This window comes from Stenella coeruleoalba, assembly GCF_951394435.1.
Source record: "Stenella coeruleoalba genome assembly, chromosome: 8".
Classification (NCBI taxonomy): Eukaryota; Metazoa; Chordata; class Mammalia; order Artiodactyla; family Delphinidae; genus Stenella; species Stenella coeruleoalba.
The window spans coordinates 37,998,690-38,018,867 of NC_137154.1; the positions used below are offsets into that span (position 1 = coordinate 37,998,690).

The 20,178-nt window shown below is 58.6% G+C and overlaps 1 protein-coding gene across 2 annotated transcripts in view; it reads right to left on the reverse strand.

Annotated features, from left to right (window-relative positions):
- Nucleotides 1–19,067, reverse strand: part of KCNC1 (potassium voltage-gated channel subfamily C member 1) — a gene marked incomplete at its 3' end in the record, with an annotated part of 42,742 nt that extends 23,675 nt beyond the window's left edge. For both annotated transcript variants that reach the window (XM_079930803.1, XM_079930804.1), the window contains exon 1: nt 18,245–19,067. In XM_079930803.1, coding sequence (XP_079786929.1) covers nt 18,245–18,814 — 570 coding nt within the window. In that variant the 5' untranslated portion in view covers nt 18,815–19,067. The remainder of the gene's footprint in view (nt 1–18,244) is intronic.
- Nucleotides 19,068–20,178: the final 1,111 nt, after the last annotated feature.

Consider the following 20,178-nt stretch of genomic DNA (forward strand, 5'->3'; position numbering starts at 1 on the left):
TATCACTGTCCCCCTTCGCATGTTCCAGCCACACCGCCTCCTCAAACATGATCCTTAAACACATCAGACACATGCCCGCCTTAGGGCCCTCACACCGCCTGTTCCCTCTGCCCAGAGCCCCCTTCCCCGCATCCTCATGGCTCATTCCCTCGCCGTCTCACGAGGCCCACTCTGACCCTTCTAAAATCTCAGCCAGCGCCCCGCACTAACTGGATTTTCCTTCCTCTGCTTTCCCCCATTAGGCACGTACCATCTGTGAACACTAACTTTTCCACAGCTTTACGGAGGTATAACTTATATACAATATACATATACCTTTTATATACAACCTACACAGTAACATTCACCCATTCTAAGTATCCAGTTGGACGACGCTGGCACGTCACACCATCCAATTTTCTTATTTTCATCTCTGTTGTTTGTCTCTCTCCGCCCTTAGCATGTAAGGTCCATGAGGTGGCTGGATCTGAGGACCAGGACCGGCCCCGCCTTCTCGCTCAGCCATACCCCTCCCCATTAGTCGGGGAAGAGGGGCCCCTTCCCCGGGAACCAGGAGCACAGCTAAGCAAGAACACAGCTGCCCATCCCGTGTGTCTGCTTGTCTCAACCCATCCACCTACATGATGGGTACCACAAAGTTTACTCCCGCAGCCTCCTTAGGAAGCGACCCCTCCTCCGATGTCTACTTTCCCTCGCCTGCACGGGCAGTGCACACAAGCAGTGCACACTGACTCACCGATACCACATCTGCCTCTACCCTGCGATGCGCACAACTGTTGATTTCAGACCCGTGTTTACACCAGCACTGGCCACACTTACAGCAGATGTGTGGCCACCCTGGGAAAAGGATAATCTCTCTCCATGCATCTATGACTAACCTGGCCACAGATGCAGTCGCTAATCATTCAGCTGTGCTCTCATCGGCTCCTTCCTCACAGAGGTTGTGTGTTACACTGGCAATGGGCAGTGACTGAGCGCAGATCCAGGTCTACACTGGCAGTGGGTACACCCATTGACGGCAGACTCATGTCCACACAGGCAGCAGGCACAATCACGTTCATCTCTTGTCAGTGGGCACAAAGACCTGCATCCCCACAGGCTGTGAACGTGGATGGGGAGAGTGGGCACAAGGGCACGAAGTTCCTTTCCAGAGAGGGCCAGACATGGCCTCCCCTCCCAGCAGGCTGCCAGCTCAAGGCTCTCGTTGTGGAATTCAACAGCCCGAGTCCTGCCTAGGGGACAGAACTGGCATGGGAATGTGGAATTCAAAACCCGCACGTGGGCCCTGGAGTGCGGAATCTGGAATCTGGGGCACGTGGCGAGGAGATGAGGCCACGTCTATTCCCAGCGCCTTGCGATCACTCAAGGTGAGGAGAGACTCGGGCTGTGTGACTCCCAGCGCAGCCCGCCCCCTCCCCACCCCACTCCCGGGCCTGGCCCAGCCAGCCCAGGCTTAAAAAAGCACCAGGAAATGTCACTCTCTTTTTGAGGCGGTGTGATGGGAGGAGAGGGCCCAGGCAGGTTAGCTGCCGGCCTATTCAAAGGCAGGGAACAGTGACAGAGCCTTCAAGTCCTGAAGCCCGTTTCCTACCCAGGCTGGATGGAATTCCAGCCCCTTCTCGCGGGCGGACGGAGCCCTGTCTAGTGCCAGCCCAGAGGCCCCAGCCTGCCCAACAGCCCAGCCAGGGTTCTGACTGGGGCTGCGTGACTCCTGTGTCTGCCCAAGCCAGGACGGGGCCTGTGGCCTGAGCAGGCTCAGGGACTCAGGGGCTGTGGCTGGACCAGGTACCGTTCACTGTGCTGGGCCGCTGTGCTAGGCTGGCTCAGGGTGGCAGCTCTGGGCCCTGGCCACTGACTGCCGAACGTTTGGCCTGGGTGATGCCTGCTGCCTGCTCCCACTATGCTGCCATTTCCCCATCTGCAAAGCAAGAGGTGGCTCAGACACCCTCCAGCTCCTCTTCTAGGGTCCCTGTGTTACCCTCAAGAACATCTCGATCCTACCAGAGACATAGCCTGGATGAGAGACCAGTGAGGGTGGACTCCTCCTGAGGGAAGGAAGCTCCAACGCCATCCGGCCAGCCTTGGACGCAGCTTTCAATCATTCGTTCATGCATTCAATCATCAAACATTCACTGCATGCCTATTATACACCAGGCTCCACTTTTCACAGCCACCTCTGGAAATCACAGCTTTAAATAAAGTTCCCAGCACAGAGCTAGGCACATAGTAGGAATTCAGTAGTGAGGGTAAAGACACCTACTGTGTGCTACATCCTGAACTGGACTCATCTTAGCACTCTCACACACCCTGCCTCATTGACTCCTGCACCACCTCTGGGGTCCTTACTGCTGTTACCATCCAAATGCCACAAAGGAGGAAACTGCGGCTCGCAGAGGTTTAGGAAGTTGCCCGTGCTCACACATCTGGGAGGTGATGGAGTTAGAAACCGAAACCCAGCTTTGTGCGACTCCAGAACACACGCTCTTAACCACTCTCCTGGCCCCTCAACAAACGCTGATTGAATGAATGCCTGAGTGAATGAATGAAACTTCGTGTTGGTGCCATTTTGGGTTCCTGAGTGTCCGAGGCCATCAGTGTGCATCAGTGTGGGGAGCGTGCGTGTGCAGATGTTTGTGTGTTTGCATGCAGAGCTGTTTTATGGATAGACTCTCCCTCCATTGTTGTCTTGGTCTTGTGTGTACTGGAGCTATACTTAGCTGCAGCTGTGACTGTAATGAGCGGTTAGCAGCGCACCAGGCACTCTCATCAGGACCTGGTTTCCCAGGGAGATCGCCGGGGGCCAGTGTGTGTGTGTGTGTGTGTGTGTGTGTGTGTGTGTGTGTGTGTGTGTGTGTGTGTGTGTGTGTGTGTGTGTGTGTGTGTGTGTGTGTGTGCGCGCGCGCGCGTGTGCATGGTGGATGGGGGTGGGGTGCAGCCCGCTGCTGGGGAACACTAGAGCGGGGCTTGGGGAGGGGGCCTGGAGTGCTCAGCACTGTGCCTTGTGCAAAGGGAGAGCCTTAGCTCCGGCTGGAAGAGTCTGCTCCCAGCTAGCTCCCAGCTAAGCCACTAGGCCCTGCCAGGCTCAACCCTTGGCCCCCTGTGTTTGTGGGCCCTTGACTGGCCCTTGCTAGGCAATTAGAACGAAAGTCTTGGAGCTCACGTCTAGAGTTTGGGAATTGATGCAAAAAAGCAGTTGGGTGATCGTGGACCTAGTATACCTGAGCAAGGGCCGTCCAGGGCCTCAGGAGGGGCCCCTCCTCAGCCAGGGGGCTGAGCACGTCCTGCCAGAGCCATCGGGGGGCTTGCTTGCCAAGGCTGGGGACCTGAGGAGGAACAGTGGCCTCCCCACCCCGGAACAGACTGAAATCACAGCTATGCTCAGTGCGGCCTGGGGTTCAGAGGCCAATCCCCCACTCACTGCCTGCCCTCCAGTGGCCGCAGGTTGTCTGGAAAACTCCTCCTTGTCACATGGCTCTGCCTGTAACTTCTCTCCAGCCTGTCCTGGGTCTGCTCCATCAGAGCCTCTCACCTTTGAGATTGAGCCAGTCCCTCAGGTCAGTCCCTGCCTCCAGCTCTCAGCTCCCTCACTCCACAAACCATCCTCACATCCAGCAAACCCACACAGGGGCTGGGTGGCTCCATCCTGCCTTCCACCCTGAAGTCCTCAGCTTCCAAACCCCGTCCTCTAGGATGTTTTCATTTAGTGACAGGTAGGACTTCCCCTCCTTCCTTGAAGCCAAGAGACTAGAAATTTATCCATCTACCCTCACATCCATCCATTTGTTCACCCATCCGCCAAGCTACCCACCCAGCTGGGTATCCCTTCATACATCCTTCCTCCCATCCATTCATCCGTATCCACCTACGCACCCATCATTTTATCCATTCTTTCATCCACTTGTCCATCACCCATCTGTCCATCCAACTACCTCATTCTTGATCATGGAACCTAGCACTGCTCTAGCTTACCTTCTTACTTTCCCCAAGAAGACCTGGCCATGTTTCCCTTCCTCAATAAAGCAGGGATAATATCTAATCCTTCTACCTCACAGGGCTGTTGTGAGGTACATTGTTTTAGCAAAGATTTATTGATTCCATATTATGTAACAGGCACTATCATTTCTTAAGGTGGTCCTTGTCCTCTAGGAAGCTGCAGCTGGGTTGGGGAGACATGTCACCCCAATAGGGTAGCGGGGTCAAGGGCAGGAAAAGTCCTCTGGGAGAGCAGCTGTTCAGGAGGGGAATCGGGAAAGGCTCCAGAGGGGAAGCCTGTTCCAAGCTGCCCTTGAAGGACGGCTCCAACTTAGCCATGCAGAGGTGGAAGAAAGGGCATTCTTGGTGGAGCGGACAGAATAAGCCGAGGCAGGAGGCAGGGGAACTAGGGCATATCCTGGGGGAACGGCTGGTGTGCCTGGAGGCCAGGGCTGGGCAGTCTGCAAAGACAGGACGGGTGGGATCTCCTAGGCTAGCACAGCAGGGTCTGCGTAGAGCCATGAAAGCGGAAAGACGCATCACGTCAGTACAAACCACAGTGATTTCTTACTCCGAGGCGTTTACTCAGATCCCCAGACTGCCCGTCAGGGAAAAAATATCTTCTCGGTGACCCCCAGGCCTCGGGAGACACGATTCCTGCCGCCTAGAAGGGAAGCCAGAAGCTGGCATTTCTGATCTTTGTGTCACTAAATATATCATTGGTGACAGCGGCTCGTGCCCCTGACGTTATGGGGCTACCGGACGAGGCTTCCACGGCCTGCCTCCCTGTCTCTGTGGCTCATCCAGGACCTCCTTATATCAGCTCCCCTGGGGAATCTGAACCCAGGACCAGGTTTGATGTGCCCCAGGCAGTCAGCGCCAACACCTGCTAAGTGCCTCCCACGTGCTAGGCTCTGTGCTGGGGCTCTGCCCCTCTGGGACTCTTCCCCATTTCACAGGAGGAAATGGCTCAGCCAGATGCCACCTGCCCGAGCCCACCCTGAGGCAGGGGCACCAAAACCCTGGCCTGGCCATGTGCTCTCGCCTCTACCCTGTCCCCTCCTCACGTTCCCCCTGCCCTTGGGATCTGGTCTCCTCCCACATACAGCCTTGTTCTGAACCATATTTTCTCTCTCACAAACTACCCTTCCGCCTCTGGTCTGAGTGGATTCTCCCAGCATCCCTGAGAAGCAGGTGATGCCCTTATGTACGCGTTGTAGATGAGGGTGCTAAGACCCAGAAGGACAAGGGCCATGCTCCAGGGGTGTGGGCTGGTCAGGGGCCAAGTTAGGAGCGTCCATGGCAACACGAGGAGAAACACACTGCCCCGGGGCTGGCCCTTAGCAGATGACAGCCACATGCGCTTCCAAGAGCCCTGCCCTCGGCCCAGGGCGCTGGCTGCCTCCAGGTGACCCAGCGGGTGACCGTGTTCCTCTCAGCGGCTCAGAGAGCCCCTGAGGTTGAACATAAAACATTAAGTGCTAAGATGGTGGCTCTGGCGGGAGGCTTGGTCTGACATACGTTCAGTCCTGCCCTGGTGACAAGGCCCAAGGGAGTCCCACTTCCCCGCTCTACCACCCGCATGGGCAGAGAAGGGCCCCGGGGAACCACCGAAGCCTCCCCCCACCGTTACGGCGACCGTCTTCAGAGCCGTCAGGTCCCCGTTCTCAGAACCCCCCGGGCGGGTGAGGCCAGCGTCTGCAGAGCACCCTTTGCAGCCGAGGTGGCCGAGGCCTACGAGGTCACAGGGCTCACGGCCGGCGGAGCCAGGTTTGGACCCTGGCAGTCGGAGCCCCGCAGTCTGGCTCCAGTCTGGCCCGTCACCACCACACTAACCATGTCTCTCGGTGCACCCGGAGCGAGGGCTCTGCCACCGGAAAGTGCCGACAGGACCCTTGCCTGGAAGGGCCCCTCACCACTGGCCCCCTCCAGTCTCCCTCCAGCCCCACACCCCCTCAGAGAGCAGCTCACCCCAGCCTGGTGGCAGCCCTGTGTGGCCCCAGCGTCTCCCCCTGGGCACAGCTGGCCTTTAGGAAGAGGAGGACGGAGGCCCTGGATTGTGGTGAGGCAGGAGCCCTTCCCTGAGGCCCGGCTCCCTGGAGGTCCAGACTGTGCAGCCCCTGTGGCCATGAGAGGGGAGGGGACGGCAGTGCAGGCATGAGCGCGGCTGAGAGCTGGGAGGGTACACACAGGCGGTGCCCACTGTCGGGGGCCCGAGGGGGCTGTGGGGAGCTCTGCTCTTTCTGACCTCCCGCCGTTGCCTGGCTCTCCGAGCCCAGCCCAGGACGCTGGCTTCCCTCTGTGCTCGGGCCCCAGGCACACGCCCGCTCAGGACTTTTGTATGTCCTGCTCGCCCTGCTCGCCAGATGCCACATGTCTCCTTCCCTCTCCGCCTGCAATTCTTTGCTGAAATGTCACCTGCTCAGGGAGGCTTTCCCTGCCACATGAGTTAAGTTGCCACCTCTGGCACTTCCTGTGTCTTCCCTCCACTTTCTATCTCCAAAGCTGTCCTCACCATCTGACACAGGGTATAGTCCATGTATCCATTTGTTTCTTTTTATTCTCCCTGCGTGAGAATGTAAGTTTCTTGAGGACAGGGATTTTTGACTGTTTCATTCTTTGCTCTACTGCCAGCTTCTAGAGCAGTGCCAGCAACCTAGTAAGTAGGTGCTCAATAAATATTTGTGAAATGAATGAATGAGTGCTAACAGCAGCCCCTGACAGGGGAACTACATAGACTGTCTTTATGTGGATAGTAGGGGTATAGGGAGAGCAGTCCCTTCCTGCACTGTGGATGGGGAAGGAAGGAAGTGGTGGGCGGGCGCATCACAGGCAGTGGGCCAGGGGCTCACAGGCAGGAGCCAAAGAAGAGCAGGAATAGGGTCGCCAGGCTGGCAGGGGAAGGGTCTGGGTTGAGCCAGGGTGGAAGGGGCGTCCGAGGCCCTGCACAGGCTTGAGTGAGTTTCCTCTGGCTGCTGTGGCCCAGTCCGAAGCAGCATCAGAGCCTGGGCCCAGTGAGGCTGGCTCCTGAGGCCCCCTGAGCTCAGCTGTGTGGGGCTGCCCCAGCTACCATTAGCTTATCCCCACCCAGCCTGGCGTTGGTCTGGCGGGGCAGCCCAGCCTCAGAACGGCTACTGTCCAGTGGCGCCAGCAGGAGCCCCAGGCCTTAGCCCCCAGGCTCCTGGGGTCTGCCTGGCCCCCGCTGCCACTGCTGCCTGTGCCTGAGCATCCCCTGTAAAGAGGAGACATTTCAGCGCCCTGAGCTGTGATGCATGGCTCTTGTCCACCAGCCCCACCACACGGGCACACTTGTCAGCATCTCAGGTCCCCGGGCTTGGCTCCCGATCAGAGCCTGATGTCAATGGCCCTCCCTCCTCCCCCTGCAGGTGGAAGTTCCATCATCCATCGCTCTCATTCCCCTGACACCTGGTGAGGGAGGCCGAGTGGCCCAAGACAACAGATGGGGTGACTGAGCCCTCTGAAGAGGGCTATGACCCGCCCATGACACACAGCAGACTCGTGGCAGGACCAAGAGAGAACCCAGGCCTGCCTTCCAGGATGACCACTGAAATCTGGTCCCTGGGAGACAGATTCTGGAAGAAGTGGCCCCCGGGGCCAAGTAGGTGAGGGGATCCCTAGAGAGGTATTTGAAGGGAGAGTCAGTTGCTGAAGAAAGGAAGCAGGTGGTGAACAGGTGAGGGCTTGGCTCTTCTAAAGCCAAGCGCTGTTAAAAAGACAATAATGGAACCCACGATAATTAAGCACTTATGGTTCGGGTTCTGGGCTAAGTGCTTAACACATTCAATCCTCCCAACTTCCCTGTGAGTCAGGTGCTATTAATATCCCTCTCTTGAGGCACAGACAGGTTAGGGAACTTGTCCAAGGTCACACAGCTGGGAAGTGGAAGTGGGGCCGGGATTCCAATGCAGGCCTCCTGGCTCGAGAGGCCATACATACTCTTAGGAGATAATGGGGCTCCAGGGCATGTTGCCAACATCAGGTAGCCAGGAAGTGGGGACCGGCGCTGAAGCTCATGCACTTTCTACTGAGCACATGACTGAGGCTTTAAGCAGGGGGATTTGGGACAAAAAGCATCCTAGGCCTTCGAGGGGAAGAGTCTATATTGAAAACCACTAACTAATGCCTAGAACTTCCCACAAACACAGCTGACAGAGGAAAGGGAACAATGATAGGGGAAAGGGGAGGGAAGGAGGTGGACGGAGAAGGAGTTGGGGAGGGAGAGGGAGAGGGAGGAAAAGAACCTGGCTGGCCTTCAGGAGAAACAGAGTCCCAAGGGAAGTCAGACGTGGGCATTAGGCTGGACCAAGTGTACCTGGGAACTCGGTGTCCCTGCAACGTCACCATCCTAAGAGCTGTGCGTCCTGGTTTTCGGAAATAGTTTCTCAGCCTCTGAGCTCTGGTTGTGGGTAGTGGTTGGGTCGATGCAGAGTGAAGCAGGAGTTTGGAGAGATGGAAGGGCCAGGACGTGAAGAGCCTCATCTGGCCCTGGGTGGTGACAGCAGCAAGTGGGACACTGCCCTGACTGCGGTTTGCCCCCCACGTCCTGATGAGAGCACTACAGCTCTCCTATCACTGCCTCAGCCTCTGCCTCTCCATCACTGCTCCAGGCTTGGGGGGATGGAGGAATTGTGTTCCCAGGTGAGGCAAAGAAGGGTAGGACAGCCAGGAACAGGCTCAAAGGCGTCATGCCGATGTCTGACCTAGGCCTTGAACTCTGGCCTCCTTATCCATTCTCTCAGTGATTACGTATTTAGCATCCGCTATGTGCCCGGCCCTGTTCTAGGTGCCAAGCACAGAACAACGGGTAAAAGAGACAGAAGTCCCTGCCCTCTTGGAGCTTATATTCTAGTGAGGGAAAGAGACAATAAACAAGGTAAGTGAGTAGAATATGGTTCGATGGTGTTAAACGCCAAGGAGAAAACGGGAAAGCACAAAATGCGGGAAGGGAATGCAAGGGTGCAGTCCGAGAGGAAGACATCAGAGTCCAGGCCTGAAGGAGGCGAGGGAGAAAATAGTGAGGGGAAAGGCTCCAGGTGGAAAGCAGGGCAAGAGGACAGGTCCTGAGGCAGAAGCAGAAGCACGGTGCCGGCGGAAAACCAAGGAGGCCAGACGAGCTGAGTAGGAGAGCGGCAGGAGAGCAGGGGGGGGAGGTGGGGTGCGGGCAGCTCGTGCGGAGCCTTATAACCCTCGCAGGGACCGGGGCTTCTCCCCCCGTGAGACCAGAAGTCAGAACGAGCAGAGCCCAGCGGTGGCCAGATCTGACGAGTGTTTTACCAGGAGGGCCCTGGCTACCCTGTGCAGAAGGCGTGGGCAAGGGCAGAAGCAGGGGGGACGGTTCACAGTGATCCAGGGGAGAGAAGATGGCGGCTTCAGCCAGGAAGGTAGCAGTGGAGGTGATGTGGGTCTGGGAGACGACAGGATTTGCTGATGCGTGAGAAAAAGAGCGGAATCAAGGACGGTGTCGAGGTTTTTGGTCTGAGCACCCAGATGGATGCGGCTGTCATTTACTGAGCTGGGGCATCACCCCCCCAGGCACATCGCCCTGATGTCAATGTCTTGGGCGTGAGGAAAGATCAATGTCTTGACCCGTGAAGCTCTGTCAGCCCGCACGCGCCCATCCAGGCCTGTGTCCTGATACTTCCCCTCCACTGGGAACCGTTTCCTGCCTCAGCACTTCTCAGAATCTGATGTGCGTATGATTCATCTGGGGATCTTGTTAAAATGCAGATTCTGAATCAGTAGATCTGGGGGTGGGGGCCCGGGGCCTGAAACTCTTCATTTCTAACAAGTGCCCAGGTGACGGGGATGCTGTTGGTCAGAGGACCACACTGAGTAGCAAGAGCCCCCACGTCCCAGACCCCACGGCAGGTCCTCCCCCTCTGAGTAGCAGCTTCTCCGGGGAGTGGAGTAAGCATCCTGACCACCTCCTCCCAGATCTAAGAGTCAAATTCTCCAGGGACAGAGCCCAGGAGCCTGACCTTTTGAAGCATCCGAGGTAAACTGAGAGTCACCCATGGGTGGGAGTCCTCCAGCAAACACCCCTGCAGCCCCCATAGCAACTATTACAAACACCCCTACCCCAGCCCCGGCCCATCCAGCACAGCAACAGCTCACTGCCCCCCTCTCTGCAGCGCCCCTACACCAGTGGAGCTGGACCCCACACTCTGCTCCAGCCCCTACTGCCTGGCATAGCCTCTCGTCTCTGAGTGCACCTTTCTGCAGCTCCTGGAGGGCAGCCAGCCAAGAGAAGGGCCTGGAGAAGAGGGCGGCAGGTGCCAACCCCTGGGCCTGAGCAAGCACACTGGAAAGAGGTGGCACCCCCGGGGCTGTGCCACGAGAGGGCTGGATGAGTCTACACGCCTGATGGCTCACAGGGGCCCCGCGTCCGTGGCGACCCCCGGCAGGACGGGCTTACTATGCCTTAAATGAAGGAATGAGAGCAGGCCTGAATGAATGTCGGAGGAAGCTTCTGAGACCCCCATCCCTGGGCTCCTGCCCGCTTGGTACCGGGAGAGCTCGCATGCGCCCTGGAGAGGATGTGGAAGGAGAAATAGGGAAGGCCTAACCTGGCTCCCACAGTGCCTCCGGGAAGCTGAAGCCTGGAATTCTTAAACTCCTGGAGTGTCAGACTGGAGAAGGGACTTGGTGGTCATTTAGAAGGTCCTCTGTCTTTCACAGGGAGAGGAACTGCAGCCTGAAGGGGCGATGGAACTTGCCTACGGAAGCCTGGTTGGCTTAATGGCCTGGGTACAGATCTTGCTCTGGTGTAGTTGCCTGATACCTACGACTGGGGTCTTGTCTGTGGCCTCATCTCTCCATGTCCCTGGGTGGGTGCTAAGCCTGAGGGCCTGCCTGTCCCCAGCCACAGGCCCCCAGAGCTGACCCACTGACCGCCAGCTGGAATCATGCAAGCCTGGGGACTTCCTGTCCAACCCAGACCCCTCACTCCCAGAGGAGGTCAGTGAGGGCAGGAGCAGCCAGGCCAAGCCTTAGGGACCTCGGGGGATGGGCTTCCATGTTCAGCAAAAACTAGAAAGGACGCTGAGAGAGGGAATGGATGAGCCAAAAGCTAGAGGCTGGAATGAGGGCTGAAGATGAGGAGGCCAGCGGGGAGCCCGGCAGAAGGGAGCAGCGGGACGCACGGCCGGCTTCCAGAGCAGAAGGCCTTGAATGCCGAGCTGAGGAGCCAGCATGCTCACCATACGTCACCTCTTGCCTGTTAACTTCTGAGCCTCCCGAGCCCCCTGCTGTTTGCCTGCACGGCTGGTGGGGGCAGTAGAGGCCCCTTCCGAAAACCCTCTTCTTGGGGGCTCCCAGAGCACCCTCTTACCCCACCAGGCTGGACCCTCACCTGCCATGGTTCAGGGGCTAGAACTCTCTGAGCAGGATTCCCAGACAGGTTTTTGGGAAAGAGTGTTTGGTGAGGGAGGACGGGACCCAGAAGGAAAGCCGAGTCTGAGCCACAGTAAGCCACACACCCCAGCATCCCTGCAACAGTGACAGGAGGCAGTACTGACCAGTGGTTATGGACAGAACTCCGGGGTCAGGCAGACCCACAGTTGAATGCCGCTCCACCACTCGTGAGCTGAGTGACCTTGGAAACGTTACTTAACCTCTCTGAGCCTCAGCAGCCTCATCTGTGGCATTGGTGTGATAATAATGATACAGTTCCATGGGAGTTTGTATGAGAATTAAATGAGAACATATACATCAAACCCTTAAGGCTGTCTGACACATAGTAAGTGCTTCAGTAAACAGCGGCCATTAGTACTGTGACTCATGAAAGGAAGGGGCTTCTGGAAAATCCTGCTTGGGGGATGATAACAGGATTTGGACCAAGTCTGGGTTGAATGGCTGAGGGAGGTCTTGACCAGCTGTACTGGGCCCTGGGAGGGGAGTGGGGAAGGGAGGTGGGAGGGCAGGTAACTGCAGATTCTCCCTCACTCAAGGGAGGAAATCAGAGGTGTAAGTAAGGAGAACAGTGTGCCCAGGTAGGATTTGATATTCTTTTAAAACAGAGCCCAAAGAAATGCAAACGGCCAGGTCCTGGGCCAAGAGGCTTGGGGTGTGAGTTCAAGCCTCGCTGATGGGCTGTGTGGTCTTAGGCAAGTGTCTTCCCCGCTCTGAGCCTCTTCCTCCTCCACCGGACGAGGGCAGTGGCTAGAGGTGGCCTGGGAGTACCCAACAGTCCTGTGCATGTGAAAGATGGTCCCTCCCACACAAGTGGTTCCCCTGAACTAGGATCAGGCATCTAACTGTCCCTGGAGCCTCTCAGGCCCCCCTTTCCCTGGAGCCTGCACCCAGGGATGGGACGCTCAGGCCAGGGGTGTGGCCAGGCTGGCCCGGGGGCTGATGGGAGACAGCAGCTTGACCTTTTGGTCCAGAGCAAATACACTGGTCATGAGACTGCTCAGAATAGCCATATAACTATGTTCAGCTGCACTAGGCGGCCCCGAGATCCCTGGTCCAGGCAATGGGCCCTGGAAAGAGCCCCCACCAGCCCCCCTCCCCCACCTCTGAGGAAACACGCCTCCCTCTCTGGGAGGCTCAAGCCAATCTCCTCCAAAGCTCTGGCAGATGTCAGTACGCCCAGAGTTAGGGAGCACAGATTCCTGCCCCCAGAGAACCAGACTCCAGACACTCCCTGAGGTGTCATAAGGTGGATGGGGTTCCCAGCCACGGAGCCAGGAGTTAGAGACATGGGTTTCTGAACCAGTCCCCAAGCAACGTGTTCACATGTGACCTTGGATAAAGCACTCCTCATCCAGTTGAGGTGGATGGGCCTCAACCTCCTCATGTGTCATAATAATACCTCCTATTATACTGAGTATGTAAGAAGCTTAGACTCCGGAGTGGGAGACAAACTGGACCAAGCAAGGCTGCTAATGAACATTTTATTACAAACTAGATCACTTCTCTGAAGGGAAGGACTCTGGTTCTGGACCCAGCCTGTGGGGTCCAGGAAGGCATTGCCAGGGAACTGATGTTTGAGGTGGGATGTCAAGGATAAAGAGGGGCAAACCAGGAGGAAAGAGTGCTCCAGAGGGCACAGCCTATGCAAAGGCCCTGAGGCTGGGAGACCCGGCATGTGCAAGAAGCTGAAAAGAGGCCAGGATGACTGGAGCTCAGTGAGTGATGGAGAGAGCCAGGCCAGAGGAGCCTAGAGAGGCAGGCAGGGCCTGAGGGCTACATTATGGGCCGGGGAAGCACCAAAGGGTTTTAAGCAGGTAAGGAGGTGAGCTGACAGATCTGTGAATTGAAGAGCCCTCTGTGGTTGCCAAGTGGAGGATGAAATGGAAGGCCCAGGGGCTGGAGCTGGGAGAGCAGTCAGGAAGCTGCAGGAGAGGTGGGCCTGAGGGACACAGTGGTGGCTGGAACCAGGACAGTGGACATGGAGACAGAGGGCAAAGGATGGAGTCTAGAGAGAGTCATGAAGTAAAAGGATAATCCAACCAAAAGGAGTAATAACAGCAGCCAACGTTTATTGACCTCTTACTGCATGCCAGGCCCTGCGGCTTGGGGCACTGCGCCAAGATGCAGATAACTCAGTTACTCTTGCCATCAACCCTCCGGAACACGTTCTATCATTATGCCCATTTTAGAGGCGAAGAGGCTGAAAGATTCTGACTAGAAGACACTTGGTTTGTGATTTTCATTACTGGGAGGGGAGCTGGTGGGGGGCTGGAGTACCATTCAAAGACACGAGGACACCTGTGAAAGCATCGTGGGAAGGAGAAAAACACTGAATGGGGGACACACTGTGGTGGGGAGCACTTGGGGTGGCAGGAGGGGAACACACCCAGCCCTTCTCCACTGCTCATGCGTCTCCTTCACGTGTTACCATGACTCCAGGTGGGGCCCTGACCTGGGGGAGTGGGCTCTGAGGTGGGGGACAAGATGCTTAGGAAGTTCCTGATAGCTTCTCTGTCCCCATTCCCTCTGTACGCCAAGCCAGGCCAAGAGCCCAGTGTCAGACGGGACCCAAGGGACACCCAGAAGTCTCTGGCTGGGCTCTGCATCCCAGCTTCTGGGTGAGATTCCTTCCCAGGGATTTGAGGAGGGAGAGGACTACATCAGTCCCAAAAAGGTGAGGACAAGGCAGAGAGACGGAGACCTGGCATCAGAGGAGAGCTGAGCAATGGGGTAGTAGAGGAGGGGCTTCCCAAGCGTGCGGCCATTGCCTCTTCTTTGTCATTAGAAAGTCAAGGGACTTTGGGGGACAGATATCAACACACACACACACACACACACACACACACACACACAAGATACTCTCTGGCCTGCAGCGCAGGGACTGCCATTGGTGGTGTGTGACCTGACACAACAATGTTCCTGATGACAACATGAAAATCATAGATAAAAGCCAAGAGCCTCAGACCCGTGCTGGTCCCCGGGGAAGACAGGAGGGCAGGTTTCAAGCCGGGGCTGCCCCAGCACAGCCCTGCCTGCTCCCGTATCTCCACAGCTTTGCGTGTAGCACTGCCGTTCCCTGCCCTCGCCTGGCTAATTCCTACTTGCCCCTCAAAGCTGGTCCCAGTGCCACCTCCCCTGGGGGTAGTTCTCCCTCGCATAGTCCCAGGAAGCCCCTTCAAGCCCTTGCCGCAAAGCGTCATCACCATCCTTTGCTTCTGTGTCTGGGACAGCACCCCTCACCCCAGAAGACAAGCTGGGCTATCCTGTCCCGGCTCACCTCCTCACCCCTTACCCCCTTGGGCTGGGGGCCCAGGAAACCCGAGGAGAGAGGGGCCAGGGAACCCGCGGCTCCAGCTAGTACAGTCACTCCCGAAGCGCTCAGATGGGACCTTCCACCCCAGCCAAGTAGCCCCTATCTCCCAGGGCCACCGCTAAGGCCTGCAGAGGGGTGGCCTCACTGCCTGGCCTGTGCACCAACAACTGACCTGAGCTAGAGCAGTATTTGCACTGAGGATGGGGAATGGGGTGCAAAACCGCTCACTAAGGCAGCTCAGGAGTCCCAGGAGATGGAGGCAGCAGGCAGGAGGCTGGTCTGGAGTTTCGTCTTCCTCAAGGCACACACACCCAGGCGATGCAGGGCCTTCTCACGTACGAGCACACACAGCCACACTGACACCAGGTTCTCACACGCAGCTTCCGTCTCACACACCCCTCACTACACACGGTCTCTGTCACACATTGGGCCCTCACCCCACACAGCCTCACACACAGATGGGCTCGTGCACACAGCCTCACATGCAAGGCCTCACAGTGTCATGCCTGCCACACACAGAAATACACTCGCCTCAAGTCTCTTACACACTCCGAGAATCTCTCTCTCTCCCTCTCACACAAACACACACACAGCATCTCTCTTACACATACAGTCTCTCTCTCTCATATACGCACTCTCTCCCACGCAGTCTCATTCTCACACACGAAGTCCATCTCTCAAAACACACAGAATCTGTCTCCCTCACATTCACACAGAATTTCTCTGATACAGAGACTCACGGAATCTCTCTCACATAGTCTCAACACACACACACAAACACACACACACACTCCCAGAGTCTCACTCATACGGTCTTTCTCACACGCATGAAGAACCTCTCACGCCCACACAGAATCTCTCTTACACAGATTCTCACACATACAGCTTTTCTTTCATGCACATCTACAGTGTCACACACAGGATTCCGGTCTCGAATCCAGAATAAACATTAAAATCCCCACCCACAAATCCGAGGCGGCTTGGGGCCCGCGTGGGGAGGGGTAAACAAAGGTGACGGCAGTGGCGGAGCAGCGATGGAGGGGGCAGGGCGGGCGGGCAGCCGGCTGGGCTCTGCGCAGATGCGCTGCAGAGAGGCAGCGCAATGCAGCTAGGCCAGCCGGGCGTGCAGCGGGAAGCCTGGGTTCTAATCCAGGCTCTGCCCTCAGTTCCTGCGTGCCCTTGGGCAGGCCCCGGTGTCCTCATCTGTCACCCAAGGGAGCTAGAACAGCCCTGTGTGCCTACGGGGGAAGGAAGGTGGCACAGATAGGCTGTGGGACGACACTTTCCAACCCACCTCCACCCCCCAACCTACTGCCCAGCTTCTCCCTCAGAATCTGCTCTTCAGTGGACACTGGAGAGAGCCAGGACTTTTCTGTAAGGTTTTGTACCCCAACAAGGCCCCATTTATCCAACCCATTTATCTGCATGGGGTGACGGCCACCCCAAAGCAGAGGAACGGCCAGTGGGAGGAGAGGGACAGGTCAGAGGGCTGGAACGTGCCCCACGTGACCCCTGCCTATCCTGAAGCTCAGGGGCACAGGCCAGAGCCCTAAAGCTGAGCCCAAGGAGAGGGGTGGGGGGACCCAGCCTCTTGCTGGGGAGCCCGAAAGCTGAGAGGACCCTATGGAAGTTGGGCCTACTCTGCTTCTGGGGCCAAAGGGGTGGTGGTCACGGTGAGATGCTGTCCGAGGTCAAATGCAGGCTGAATGGGCAGCTGCTCTAACCCAGGCCTCTGCCCCGCATGCCCCCCCGCCCCACATGTGCCAGTTCAACCTCCCAGTCCCCTTCCTCCTGCCCCTCCCCACAGCTCAGCCATAGCCTCCAGTTACATAATCCCCTGGCTCTGGTGGCCTCTGTCAGGAGAGGGGAGGGGAGGGGAGACCCCCGAGCGTCTCAGTCCACTCTGGAGATGGCAGGGAGCTGGGGGCCAGCGCGGTGGAGGATGGGGTCCCAGGAGATTTGGGTTCCAATCCTGCTTGGCCTCTAACTCCCCAGGTGACCTTGGGCAGGGTCCTCAAAACAGGGGGTTTAACTCCCTCCCTATTACTGTGCTCCCCCAAACACACACACGTGCACATCTGAGCTAAGGTTTAATATATAAGACCTGCTGCCCCCTCCCTCAGATGCTAAAACATTGAGTGTTTTATCTCAGTAACACATCCACCAGGCCTGTGCCTACACACAGCCTTTCTCTGCCATGGACACTTCAGTGCCCACCCTCCAGTCCCCTTTGCCCACTGGAGTCAGCTGGGCAGACACTCCTGCCCCCTCCCCTGCCCGAACCTCCATCCCTGGGCTCCCGGGGGCAGGAGGCATGGGATGTGGAGCAGTGGAGGAGAGTGGGGCAGCAGAGGCAGTGTTTGGACTGGTAGGGGGTTGGTGGGTAGCTCACACACAGGGGAGAGGCTCTGCTTTAAATCCCAACTCTGACCCTCCCCTCATGCCACAGCCTTGGTTCAGGCCTCTGAGAACAGAGCCCAGCAAAAGCAAGACGTGTCTTCCAGCGTAGATGGCTTCCAGCGTAGATGGCTGCTACTGGTGTCTCCCTTTGGGGCTCAGTTAAAGCGGCAAGGACCCTTAGAATTTACCAGACCCCCTCTCCCATTTTATAGTTGAGGAAAGTGGTCAGAGAGGCCATCTGAGGGGCCAAGGTCGGCAGCAGGGTGCCCTTTCTCCCTGGCAACAAGCTGCTGTCACTAAAGGGGAGTGGCTGATGAAGACACACCCACCTCTCACAAAACTTGTCCTCGCAGATCCCCCCGTAGACCCCTTCTCTGCCCCGGCAGGTCCGAGAGGAAGCATAGGCAGAAGCCCAGTGGCCCCCGCAAGCACCCTCTCCTTTGACAAGGCAGAAGGTCAGGCTCTGTTCCCAGGAGCAGATCTCAGAGGGATCACAGCCCCCTCCCCAACTAGCTACCAATTAATTAGCCATAAACGTTCCCCCTTGGCCATCTCCCCATGGCCTGAAGCTGCTCCCTGGGGAGGGGTGGTCTCTCTCAGGCAGCAGACCAGGTCTCAAGCCCTCTTCTGTGGGCCCTGGCTGGTTCCAGGTGGCCCTTAGCTGGGAAAGAGGAAGGGCTCTAGCTTCCCTGCCCACACCAACATCTAAAGGACAGTTCACACTTTCACCCTGTACACCTGCAGAGACGCAAATATGCACACACAGGCACTCCTGCACACTCAAACATACACACATGCTCACTCATTCCCACTACATACCTTACCCACCCAAATATACACCGCCACACTTACATAAATATACACACACAATCTACTCATACACACAAACACACCCATTCATACTCACCCATACACATTAAATTTGTAATACAGACACAGACTTTACATATGTACAAAGCTAGTCACCCTTCAGGAGAGTCACTCTGTCGCTTACACGCGCGCACAAACACCCCCCTTTCACTTCTGACTCCCTAGGCACCAGTTTTCGAATCCACCCCTGCCCTCGGGAGGCAGAGGACCTTGACTTCCCCGCCCCGTTCTTCAGATGGGTAGGTTGTCACTTACCCGCGCGTAGCGGGATGAGTAGGGGTCCTCGAAGAGCGCCCAGATGCGCGGCTGCCAGCGGCGCCAGAAGCCGCCGGGCCGGCCGTCCGGGGAGTCGCTGAGTGCCAGGCGCTTGGTCATCTCCAACTCGTCCTCGCCGTCGCCTGAGTCGCCGGGGCCGTCGGCGTCCGCGTCGTCGGCGCTGTTGTCCAGGGGCGCGCCGCCGAAGCTGTCCAGCGCCTCCTCGGCGTCGCGGTGCTGGCGGTACGTCATCCAGCAGCAGGGCTCCACGTCGGTCTCGTCGATGCCCCAGAAGGCCAGCTCCTCCTCGTAGAGTGGCCCGCACACGTCGGCAGGGCAGTGCAGTTTGCCAGTGCGGTAGTAGTTCAGGATGTGCGCGAAGACGCCCGGGTGGCGGTCGAAAAAGAACTCGTCGGCGCGCGGGTCATAATCGAAGTGGCTGTGGGCGTCGGGCTCTGCCAGCCAGGCGAGCCGCGTGCCGGGCAGCGTGCGCAGCGTCGAGCGGTACGTCTGGTGGCGCGTGCCGCCCACGTTGATCACGATGCGCTCGCTTTCGTCCCCTTGGCCCATCGCGGCGCCTCCTTAGGCATGGCGCGGCCCAGCGACACCCATGGGAGCGGCCGCCAGGGGGAGTTGGCGCCGGGGAGGGGGGCGCGCGACCTCCTCCCCCCTCCCCCCAGCCGTCGGGGGGACAGAGGACCTCGGCTCTGGCTACCCCCAGAGCGACTCAAGCCCCTCAGGGCGCTTTCTGTCGGGTGCTGGTCCAAGGGCGTGTGCGCGGGATCCCCAGGGTCTCTAGGCGCCAGATGTGGGAGGGAGCTGGTCCGGCTGCGGAGGAGGCAGAGGAGGAAAGAAGGGAGGGAGAGAGGGAGGAGGAAGGGAGGAAGGGGGCGGCGGCGCTCAGCGGCGAGCCCCAGGAGGAGGGAAAAGAGGGTGGGGGGGCCGGGCTCCCGTCCCCATCTCAGCGGGAAAATGGAGAAATCGACACAAAGCTTTTGGGGGGAAGGTCAGCTGCTTCCAGGGCCGGTCAAAGACCAGCCCCTGGAAGGGGGAGGGGAGGGGAGGAGAAGGAATCTGGAAATTCGCGCTCTGTTGTGAGGTGGTCGCCGCAGCGCGCTCTCGGCGTGGGGGAGATGGATGCCCGCTGCCTTCCTCCCTGCGTGGACCGGCTGCGCAGGGCGGACTCCGGCCCCCTCCCTCTCCTTGCCTGGCTGCCTGCTCCCCGCCGGCGGCGGGCGCGCCCGCCCGCCCGCCCTCCTCGCTCCTTCTCCCCGCCTCTCGGAGGAGATGGCGGGCCCCCTGGGCAGGGGCACCAGGGTTGCTGCTCCGTGCTTCTGCTGCGGAGCGCTGCGCTCGGTGCGCTCCGGCTGGACCTGGGGCTCTCCGCTGGGCTGCGCTCCGACTCGACTCCGGCGGCGGTGCTGAAGGGACAGCTCCGGGACTGTTGCGGAGCTCCGCGGAGCCGGGAAAGGGTTCTCCGGGCTGGGCTCCGTCTGCGGGGCCGGCGGGCACTGACTCCGGTGCCTCTGCGCCCTGCTTGTGGCAGGCTGTTGGCTGTGCCGGCCGAGGCGAGGGGGCCGCGGCGGTCGGACCGGGGAGGCGGGGGTGGCGGGTCCGGGCGCGGCGAGGCAAGGCTGGTGAGGCCGGGGAGGCGAGGCGCGGAGCGGCCGCCGCCGCCGCGACGCCGCTGCTGCCGGGGCTGCTGCTCGGTTAGCTGGCTCGCTTGCTCGCTCGCGCGGTCCGCGTCCAGCCCGCCGCTCTCCGGACACTGGCACACGGCGCGCGCAGCCGCACTCGCCCCCGGAGGGAGGTGCCGCGCTGGGTCCTAAAAAGCCCTGATTCCGCGCCCCCCTCCCAGCCCCGCGCGGAGCCCGGCCTCCCTCAACCCCGGCGCTGGGGGCGCCAGCCCGGCACAGATCCTGCGCCTCCGGGGG